Source organism: Salmo trutta, chromosome 4, assembly GCF_901001165.1.
Source record: "Salmo trutta chromosome 4, fSalTru1.1, whole genome shotgun sequence".
NCBI classification, from domain to species: domain Eukaryota; kingdom Metazoa; phylum Chordata; class Actinopteri; order Salmoniformes; family Salmonidae; genus Salmo; species Salmo trutta.
In genome coordinates, this window is record NC_042960.1 from 53454109 (window position 1) to 53465436 (window position 11328).

The window sequence follows — 11328 nt, forward strand, 5'->3', positions numbered from 1 at the left end:
GTTTTGCAACAAACGTTGCTGCGCTCACGTACCAGTTGTTGAGTTGCTAACTGTAGTTATACACGTGCCGCGTTTAACGAATCATCAAGTCAGAAACTTTACATTTTCGACTAGCATGTAAAATGATCCGACCGACAGCGTCATTGCGTTTTGGTATACCAGAAGAACATTAACTTCCAATGGAACACTGCATTTGCCTTACAGCATCGTGTTGCAGAGGCAGTGCGTTCTGTGTCGTGCATAAACGCATGCATCAAATTGTATGCTTAGACTTGACACAAACAGTAGCAAAAGGTGAATGTTTCAACTTTTGTTGCACACACATCCAGTAAAGAAAATATTGATGCAGTGATGCTGTCGGTCTCAGAGGCGTAACGCCTCGATCACACTTACACCGTCATTGTTCAAAATGCTAAGCAGCATCATCTAGATATGATTGCAAAAAAACTTTCAACATTCACCTTCTGCTACTATTTCGGTCATGCTGTCTACGCATGCAATTTGATTCATACTGTACATTCGATAACTCCAACATATGCACCACATAGAACGCACTGCAACGCAAACACAAAGTTCTATTGAAAATTAATGTACTGTACTTCTGGTGTAGCAAAACGTAATGACGCTGTCAGTGTGATAGAGGCATAACGGTGATACATTGTATACTTGCAGCAACATCATATGGATATTTTTTTTTACAATTAACTCTTAGAGGAAACAGAAATGTATTCCAAGAATAAGGTCTTTGAACAGCTATTACATATTGATGTATACAATTTAATAAAAAGTTTCACAAAATAATTCCCATGGTCAGTAATTCAAGTAATTTAACTACTGTATGGTAACAAAAATTATAAACTGGGTGGTTCGAGCCCTGAATGCTGATTGGCCGACAGCCGTGGTATATCAGACCGTATACCACGGGTATGGCAAAACATGTATTTTTACTGCTCTAATTACGTTGGTAACCAGTTTATAATAGCAATAAGGCACTTTGGGGGTTTGTAGTATAGCCAGGCACTCCGTATTGCATTAGAACAGCCCTTAGTGGTGAAATATTGGCCATATACCGCACCCCCTCGGCCTTATTCCTTAACTATAGGCTGTACATTCTACACAATGTTCTCAATGCTGCTTCACTGTTTGGGGCAATAGAGTTCCTGAACTCTTGTCAATCCAAGCTGCTCCTCTTCCAAGGCCTGCTGAATCTGAACTGTCTGGCGACTGACCAATGATGACAGCTCCAATAACTCTGAAAAACCCCTGTGAAGAAGTAAATCCTATGGTCACCAAAACAAACCCACTACATGTTCATTCATTCATTGTTCATCATATCTTTGGAATACATAAGTGTCTTCAAGTGATTGATCTTGACCAGTTTAAAACACTTACCCTTATGCGTGAATGCAAATACACCAGTCAAAGAGCAAGCTGATCATTCATAATGGTTTCAAAAGACTTATAAACTAAAAATGACATGTCTTAAGTCACTGTAATCTATGTTTTTACCCTGAGAGCTGCTTGCTGATGTCCTGTGCAGCAGTTTTCACCCCTCTTAGGCACTCAGCAGATTTCTCATTGCCATGGTGAGCTCCCTGTGTGCACTGCAGCAACACTTCCTCACTCTCCTTCAGGCTAGCAGTGGCTTTATCTGAATGGGTAGGAACCACGGTTTTTGTATACAAACACATTCATTGGGGGGTTGGGGGGATCCTATGCATAAGCAGTAAATCCAGTTAACGCCAAGGTTCTCTTCACTTTCCAGTAATGTGACAAATTGAATGGAATAATACTAACCCAGAAATGTCATTCTATCCCCGTCAACGTAGAAGTTCTTCACTGGCAGCTCATGTCGTGTGGTGTCAACTGCGGTGGCAAAAGACTTGTATTCCTGTGTGAACTGCTTGGCGGCATCAGCCACAGGAGTTAGTGCTGTGATCTGAAAATATAAAATGTCTGATTATTCAAAATCAAATCATAGATCAGAGGATTTTACAACAAGCAATTTGTATTTTTAGAATTCATATCAACAACCATCCCATAATGATAACACACAAAAAAAACACAGGATAACAATTTGTTTTTACATCAAAGTTTATTTAGGCTGTATTTGGAGAGAAATTACTTCTGACCTGTAAATCGAGCAGGTCGTCCAGCTGCTTGTTCTTCTCCAGGAGAAGGTACTGGCGCTTCTTCTCATGGACTTCCTTCCGTAGCAGCTCCTCTTCCTCCATCACGGCTATAATACGCCCCTCCGCCTCCGCCTTCAATTTCAGGCTATTATTCTCCATCTGAATTCACCGAACCATCAGAGTAGTTAAAAAGGGAAAAAAGGTTAACCTTAAGGTGTGAAATACCAATAAAACATGTCTGATTAAGAAATATTCCAAATATAATAGCTACCTTGGCTGTGAGGTAGGCCAACAAGAACGTCTGCATCTCTAGGAGTCTCTTTTCATGTTCATCGTTTCTTTCAGGTTCTACTGTTGCATTTTGTAACACTGTCTTGTCTGTAATATAGGTGAGACATAGCATCTTAACTGTTGATTCCCAAATGTTGGTTTGTTATCAACATGATCTGAATAAAAGGACAGTTTACCTTTAATGGCAGAGACATCAAAGTCAGGGCGAAGACAGTGACCATCTAAGATTGTGGATTGCAGAATACTTCTTCCTAATTGTGAAGGCTCAAGGACACTGGACATCATTGCTGGAGAATAGAAAGTGTTAAGTAGTAAGTACGCATATAATCTCAGGGCTCTCTACACTAAACTACACATGGCCAAAGACATTGGAAAAATAAACAGGTTGGCCACGGTAAAGTACAGCCAAACATCTCACTAATCACTGGAAGCACTTACGAGTAGGAATGTGAAGTGACTGAGGAGCCATGGAACGCCTTGCGGGAGACCCCACCCGTGGTTTAACACTACCCGGTTTAGGTGAGGCAGGCCTTGGTGACACAAGGGTGGACTCATTGGTGAGTGAATTGTTCTGTGGAAAGGTACCGGGTGAAATTTGTTAATTCATTTTGAAAGAACTAACTATTAAAGTGAATATAGAGATCTGCAATTGACATTAACTCATAACACTACCTTGGTGAGAGGTGCCTTTTCAACAGGTTGTAGATATCGAGACTTCACTATTGTACCACCAGCTGAAAATAGGATAATGTTATTTGTAACATTGATAATTGTAAAACAAGGTTTTATGTGTCATTTAAATTGTTCTTTCTAACTTACATTTTGTGTTATTTCCATTCCCACTGCTGTTGCCTTTGGCTTTGCTGGTGTTTCCAGTTCCACTGTTGTTGCTCTTGCTGTTTTCAATCACAGCTTTGGAACTGAAAATAACAAAAACGTACACACGTAGCCTAAGGGTAAAGGCAGCTGATCAAAGTTGATGATGAGATCCACAAGATAATGACAGCACATAGCTACGTATCCGTGTTTGTACAGATTTTATTGTAACGTGTCAACACAGCTAGCAGCTGATCACACCATCAAAGTTACATCAGTAAAAGTGCATAAATTTTGATTCATATTTTGTAAACATACAATTATATTAGCTTTCTACATTGACGAAGAACATGTTCAGCTACCTTTTTGAATCTCCAAGGGTAAGTTTCTGACTTTTAGGAACCGATGACACTCTTCTTGACGCCATTTTACTTTCAAGTGAACCGCGTGTACAACAACGTTTATGTTCGGCTTGAAACAAATCCTAGGATGGGGTTCTAGCCTGTGTTACTTACAATATTGTTTGTTGAAATAAAAAATGCAAAATGTACTTATGAACTCGTTAAGATTTATCTACAATAAATATGGACCACTATTAACGTTACTTTTATGCTACATTTTCTAGCAACCTTTCGGGTTCTAGTTGTACCATCGGACAGAATTGAAGGATGCACATAAACAGGAGGTATATTTACTTGTCTTCAAAATAGTTGAATCATGATGAACAAAGCCAAAACGATACGCGCTACTGTTTTACACTTCGCTTATTAACAAAACTGTACAGCGACATTTTCGACAACATTGACATGGTAAGTTTGTTTATTGCATTACATTTATTTGAGACAACAACATGCAGTTTGTATATGAAAGCTAGTTAGCTGACTAACGTTAGCTTGCCTCGTGTGGGTTAACTGAACAACATAGGCGACACCGGACAAGAAGCTAACTATAATCAATCAATAAGGCCCGAGGAGGTGTGGCATATGGCCAATATACCACGGCAAAGGGCTGTTTTTCACGACGCAACGTGGACTGCCTGGACACAGGCCTTAGCCGTGGTATATTGGCCATATCACAAACCCCTCGAGGTGCCATATTGCTACTATAAACTGGTTGTGTAACCTTTTTATACGGTCTGATATACCACTGTTGTCAGCAAATCAGTATTCAGGGCTCGAACTACCCAGTTTATAATGCCAAGTAGGCACATTTGTGGAAGTAGCTAGCTATAACAATATCTTTAGCTAATTAGATGTATTTAGTTAGTTAGGTAGTAAACATAGCTAGTTAAAAATGTTGTCTACCATGTCAGTGTAACACCACCTCCCCAAAATAGTTTGCTATTTGCAAGTTAACTGAGACAAGCTACTGTTACCGAGCTAATAAAATAAACTTGTAGTTAGCAATTTTTTTGCTAATGTTGTTCACCACTCACAGGTCTATTTTTTTCATTGTCTTCACATTCTCTCCATCCTAGGTACCCACAGACTTTCAAGCATTGGTCCATCGATTTTATGCCGTTCAAGCTGAAAGGGTTGAAGCGTACAGGCTTTTTGACGAGTAAGTAGGCCTGCATTATTTACAGTTGATGCATAGATGCACTTCCTGCCTTTCTGTTCACTTAAAGTAGGTGAAGATGGACTAACATGTTTATTTCTCTCCAGAGGCCATGAAGCATACTTGAGGACGGGGCCCCACTATGACTTTGACCACTACAGGCAGCTGGTGCATGAGATAACGCAGGCATTCTGTGGCCTCTCAAAGGAGGTGCTAGAGATAAAGGAGCGGCTGCACCAAGACTTCGATCGTCCAGATCTCTCCGAACACATAGACAAGTTGCAGAGTAAAGAAAAGCAGAAGCTTGAACTGGTAACGACTCTCTCTTACCTAGTACACTGGCCTGGGATATGCTTTAAGGAAACTCCTGACCTGTAAAATGACTAACTGAAATTGAACTTACCATAACCAACCCCGTAACCAAATTTGAGCCTGTACCAGTCAGTTTGTGCTATCCTGCCACCTTCTTGTCATTCATTGTCATGCCAAACATGGCTTGATTATGAGCAATGGAGTTGGCAAGATCTGGGACCGGGCCCCCAGTGTGCACTTGCTCACACTTCCCAAATTGAAAGATTGTATCGGTGTAAACATGGGCAAAATTAATTGTGTAGCATATTTTTTACACCAGGTTTAATGGGAATGAATCGAAGTGCAGCCTCTGTGTTGCTGTAACAGTGCTCAGTTGACTGATGTTGGTGCTTAGGGATTACATATGGATATCAAGCATTGAGTTTTATATAGCTTATATGAGTTTTCAGTTGAACATGCATGTATTTGCAGTGCAATGTTCTGCAATTCTAGTCCTGGAAATTACTGGATGTGCTTGCTTTTATTCTAGACCATCAATATCACACCTGATTCAAATCATGATCTTCACACTCTAGGCCATGATTAGCAGAATCCGGTGTGTTACTTAAGGGCTGGAACAAATACCTGCACGCCCAGTAGCTCTCTAGGACCCTACTAGGACCTGTTTTGAGGCGTCTGCAATAGTGCATCACCTCCAAGGTTCATCATCAGACTTCCATCAGTCAGCCACAAGGGGTCAGATTTCTCCTCTGAGAATGTGTCCCATCCATGTATTTCCTGCTTCATCAGTGTTCATTGTTCAGCAATTGAACATAACAATAATGAATTCATCTTGTCATCAATAGAGAAGCAATTGTGCAACAATTGACACATAGTAGACATATTTTAATGATCATGCTTTGTAATGCACAATTGTAATGTGAAGCTCAATCTGTCAGTAAAAATGGGAATTTAACAAGATTTAAATAGTGTCTTACATTTTCCATACTATCAATTTTCATAGCGTCAGAAGTCTGGCATTGACTTTCCTTCTTCTGGATCTAGGCTAGTGGCAAGGCCCCCACATTTTTGAGATGGCCCTACCCCACATCCCAAATGTCTCCCATGTATGAAATGGATTGTTGTATTTTACTGCAAAAGTGGTTAATTTAATAGATATTGTGAGATACCCCCCTAAACTCAAAGTGCAGAATAATGCCTGGGAGGGGATGGGCTGCATAAGCTCATGTAACCCAATATTGCAAGATATTGCTCAAATGTAATACAAGTAGGCACTTGTCTGTCCTACATGCACAATCTTAATGCGTCTTGGGAATATAGACGTGTAAACACAAAGATACAATGTCAACTATGAATATTTATGATGAACGTAAGCTTTGCTTTTTGGTAGCTGATTAGTGAAATTTGCTCTCATTCAGTGCTGTATGGTCCTGCCTGACAAGAATGCATACAGTTACACATGGATTTTGATGTGGCTATTGTAATTTGCTCTAAGGAAAACAAGTGGGCTCAGACATCAGAATTTGATTTTTTTGGGGTCCAAGGTTCCTTGGATTTTGTTACTTTAGCCCCTACTCTTGTGATTAAGTCACAGATTGTCTTTGGGGCCACGATGGATGTTACCTTAATTCCAATATGCTGTCAAATCCAATATGGCTGCCATAGTACCATTTTTATGGAGGTTAAATAACTTGTAAACATCCGGGGGACCATGACACAACATCTCAAGAATGTCCTAAAAATGTCCTTTGAGACAAATCAGGCACTAGACAAAACCTCCAGGGGACCATGACACAGCTTACGAACCACTTTAGGCAACCGTTTTGTGACGTTCCGGGGACGTCCTTATGACTCGTTGTTTGCAGGGACGTTCCCTTGGGAACATCATGCAACGTCCTAATGACTAAAGTTGAAGTCCTGAGAACGTCCTAAAAAGGTCCTCAGTGACGTTCTGGAAGCTTACAGTGAACTAGACAAGCTGCGGCGATCCAGGTGAAAAGGTTCAGAGCTTGCAGTAGGAATCCGGGGATATGGAGAGAAAATAGGTCCGGTATGCTCTGGTTTGAATTGCGTTGTACAAACTGGCGAGAGCTTTCCGAGCTAAAGGTTAGCTGATGACCGCTAGCAGTGGTTAGCTGACTACTAGCTAGTGAGCTGGCTAGCTTCTGTTGGGGGATTCCGGTTCCGAGGTAAATAAAAATACTTTAGAAAAAAAAACAGATCCACACCACATTGGGTGAGGCGGGTTGCAGTAGAGTATTTTGAAGTTGCGGTTTAGAAAAATATAAAAAAGATATGTGAAGAAAAATATATACATGGGACAAGACGAAGGACAAAGACGTCTGACTGCTACTTCATCTTGGATGCAGGGGATACTCCAGTAGTTTTAATGATTAGTTGTCTGATTGTAAAGGTGAGTCTGAAAGGACTGTGACAAACAGACCTGCCTTTAGATTTTTCCATGCCTAATTAATCTGTGGCAGGCCCAGCAGGAGATGATAGTAACTGAACTGGTGATGTGACCTCAGGTTAACCTCTCTTGGGTAGGGGGCAGTATTTTCACCTCTGGATGAAAAGCGTGCCCAAAGTAAACTGCCTGTTACTCAGGCCCAGAAGCTAGGATATGCATATAGTTGGTAGATGTGGATAGAAAACATTCTAAAGCTTCTAAAACTGTTAAAATAATGTCTGTGAGTATAACAGAACTGATATGGCAGGCGACACCCCGAAGACAAACCATCCAGGGGGGGAAAAATTGAGGTCATAGGCTTTTCCATTTACCCTTATTATTAGGAACCTGGTTGCAGTTCCTATGGCTTCCACTAGATGTCAACAGTCTTTAGAAATTGTTGAAAAGTAGTTCTATTCATTGTTAGTGTCACTCCAGGTGGACTCTACTGTTTTGATGCGTGTGAACTGGAGCGCGCTTCACAATGTTTTTATCCGGAATTGGAAAAGGTTTATTCCGTCTTAAATTTGATAGATTATTTACGTTTTAGGGTACCTGAGGTTGGATTAGGAACATTGTTTGAACCAAGTTTACAGGTAACTTATTAGATACTTTGTAGGCATGTTGGGCGAGTTGAAACCGGTGTATTTCTGAATCGAATGCGCCAAATAAATTGCCATTTTTGGGACATAAAGAAGAACATTATCGAACAAAACAACCATTTCTGATGTTTCTGGGACATTTTGGAGTGCCAACAGAAAAAGATCTTCAAAGGTAAGGTGTGAATTATATCGCTATTTCTGACTTTTGTGGCACACCTGCCTGGTTGACATATGATTTTCATGTGTCCTCAGATAATCGCATGGTTTGCTTTCGCCGTAAAGCCTTTTTGAAATCTGACGCATCGGCTGGATTAACAAGAAGTTAAGCTTCATTTTGATGTGTAACACATATTTTCAAGAATGTTAAATATTTTAATTTGGTATTTTTGGATTTCGCGCTCTGCAATTTCACCGGATGTTGGCCAGGTGGGACGGTTGCGTCCCACCTGCCCATAAGAAGTTAGAGGTTACTTGTGTAGGTCATAGACTGACTAAGAAGCATTATGTGGGACGTAGCACAGCTCCATATACATTTTAAGATGATCCCCGGACTGTAGAGGGATTGCAGAGGTGGAGGAGCTTGTCAAGCAAAGTGCACAAAGGCCACAGTCAATCCCAAGCCACTGTAAACAATGACATAAAGCATCTGTGTTTAAATTTGACCATCCTAAGGGGCATCTTGTTTGCCATAGATGGCATATATCCTCAAACAGATGTTGGGATTACTGCAAAATTTCCCAGACAATGCATGAGTCGGCTCAACCTGAACAGCTTCAGAGTGCACCTGTACATCCTAATGTACATCCTAATGTACATCCTAATGTGCATCATGAATGCAGTAAGGTCATGTTGGATTCAGGCAGCCGTATTGGATTATCCATGAATCAAAGCTCACTTCTAATTGATAAGGAGGTGACTTAATTAAGAGCCCAATCCTGGAGGGGCAATTTAACAAATAGCGGGGGCAAGTTGTAGAGTTGGGGAGAGGGTGTCCGAGTCCAGGGTTGGATTTTCTTCCCTTTCGTTGGAGGTCCCAGTTGTCTCATTGATCCTCAGAGGCTTGTGACTTGGAATATTTGGTGTTGCCATGCCGAGCAGTCTGCAGCCTTTAAAAAAAATAAAATAATAATTCCAGACAAAGATTTGAGTAATTATGGAAGGCATATTGAATTCCCAACTATTTTGAATTGCACCAAAATAGTCTTCAGTACATGTACATAAGAATAGTGCACATCTGAAATATGTCTCAAAACATCTCTATATACAAGTGATTTAACCACCATTTAATGTTATTGTGGCAGCCATATTGGATTTTGGTCGTCATATTGGAAAAGGAGGCAAATCTAGGGATGTCCCTAACGTAACTGCAAGAGTAGGGGCAAACATTTTTTAAAGGACAGTTTCCAGTGTCTGAGCCCACTTGTCTTATTTGGAGCTGATTAGATTACAATAGCCACAACATCAAAACACTTTTAACTGTGTTTGTGTCAGGCAGAACCATACAGCACTGAATAAGAGCAAATTTGATTGGGAAAGCTGTCCTTTTAATCAGCTACTAAAAAGGAAGGCTTACATGCATCATAAATATTCATAGTTTATATTTCTGCCTATTGTATCTCTGTGTTTACAGGTCTATATTTCCAAAATGCATTATGCTATCCTTATGTAGTTTGTGGGTGTATGAAGGATCGACAAGACTACTTCTGTTCCAAATTTGACCAGGCATTATTCTGCACTTTAAGTTTAAGTCACAATATCTATCAAATTAACCACTTTTGCAGAAAGATATTTTGACACAACCATTCAATTCATAAATTGGAGCCATAAGAGATGTGAAAAAATATGGTTGTGTTTTGTTCTACGTCGGGTAGGGGTTTCTGAAAAACTAAAGCCCTTTTTGAGGATTGGTCTCTAGTCTGGACCAGGCTGGTGTTAACATTTGATTGCTCCAGCTCCACGTCTGTTAAATGGTTTACACATGTCTCATTGTCCACAGACGGCTAAGCTGCAGCTGGCAAAGCAGAAGGCTCAGGATCACCCAGAAGACGAGGGCTGTCAGGAGAAGATCCAGGAGGTCAAGCAGGAGTAAGAGCAGATTTCACTCTTCCTTTCAGGGCTTTGTCTCCCCATTAACCAACTCATTCCCTCAATGTGCTGACTCAAACTGCTGAGTGTTGAAGCTGCAGGGGCAGCTCAGTGTCTCGTTAAGTTGCTCCATTGCCATGTGCAATCACTGATGTCATTTCTCATTAGACCTACCTGCTGTTTGCATGCAGACTACTCACAGGGAATGCATGCAATCCTCTAATGCAGGGCTCTCCAACCCTGTTCCTGGAGAGCTACCCTCCTGTAGGTTTTCGCTCCAACCCCAGTTCGGTTTTCGCTCCAAACCTGGTTCAACTTATCAACCAGCTAGTTATTAGAATCAGGTGTGCTAGATTAGGGTTGGAGTGAACCTACATGATGGTAGCTCTCTGGGGACAAAGTTGGAGAGCCCTGCTCTAATGCCTTCATCTGTCTCCCCTGCTGCAGCATCATAAAGAATAAGGAGGCCCTGAGTGACATCCTGCAGGACTTTAAATACGACTCCGAGGAGTCGGTGTGATGGGGACTCCCAGGAGGTTGCTGCCCAGACAGGGATTGATGGACTACTCTGCTGCAACTTCCCCCTTTTTATTCATTTGCCTAAGTTATTGATCCTTCCCTGGCTCCACCTGACTGCTGCAGTGTCTGCCCAGGGTCATTCCATACCCTGCTTATCTCTGCATGTGCGCCTGTGTGATAATTTGCTCTTTTAATAAAAAAACATTCCAAGGCAAGTGTTATTCCTTTATTGTTTTATAGACAAACGGCCAAAATATTTGATAGTTATAATTATCATTGATAACTGAACATAACTTAATGAGGGAAATTATTAATTAGGATTTCTTAAATATTCATATACAAAAATATAAGCAATATAAAAATGTCCTCATCTGCAGTCACTCAGACACAGTATATACAGTTAAACATTATGCCACTTATTTAAACAAAAGGAATCCAGAGTAGTACAAACCCAAAGAACAAGAAAACACTTCCATATGACCAACAAACTGCAGAAATATCTGAAGTTCAATTGCTATGACTGTATACACCAGCCAATCCACAAAACGGTGTATGAGCATACCAA

The 11328-nt window shown here is 40.8% G+C and overlaps 2 protein-coding genes across 4 annotated transcripts; one reads left to right on the forward strand and one right to left on the reverse strand.

The window, feature by feature from the left end:
• Nucleotides 1-756: 756 nt before the first annotated feature.
• haus8 (HAUS augmin like complex subunit 8) lies at nucleotides 757-4775 on the reverse strand. Of its 3 annotated transcripts, none has more exons than XM_029751311.1 (10): nucleotides 4675-4775; nucleotides 3243-3343; nucleotides 3096-3157; nucleotides 2862-2994; nucleotides 2600-2710; nucleotides 2404-2510; nucleotides 2133-2291; nucleotides 1798-1939; nucleotides 1510-1651; nucleotides 757-1263 (listed from the first exon to the last, which is right to left on the reverse strand). In XM_029751311.1, the coding sequence occupies exons 1-10, from the start codon at nucleotides 4689-4691 to the stop codon at nucleotides 1137-1139; spliced, it is 1101 nt and encodes a 366-aa protein (XP_029607171.1). In that variant the 5' UTR covers nucleotides 4692-4775; the 3' UTR covers nucleotides 757-1136. The 3 variants fall into 3 exon arrangements, with proteins under 3 accessions (XP_029607171.1, XP_029607170.1, XP_029607168.1); XM_029751310.1 differs by lacking the exon at nucleotides 4675-4775 and adding an exon at nucleotides 3602-3800; XM_029751308.1 differs by lacking the exon at nucleotides 4675-4775 and adding an exon at nucleotides 3602-3800 and having other exon boundaries at nucleotides 3243-3373.
• Nucleotides 3902-10978, forward strand: rex1bd (required for excision 1-B domain containing). The gene is made up of 5 exons (XM_029751312.1): nucleotides 3902-4048; nucleotides 4717-4799; nucleotides 4904-5108; nucleotides 10156-10244; nucleotides 10692-10978. The coding sequence occupies exons 1-5, from the start codon at nucleotides 4046-4048 to the stop codon at nucleotides 10762-10764; spliced, it is 453 nt and encodes a 150-aa protein (XP_029607172.1). The 5' UTR covers nucleotides 3902-4045; the 3' UTR covers nucleotides 10765-10978.
• Nucleotides 10979-11328: the final 350 nt, after the last annotated feature.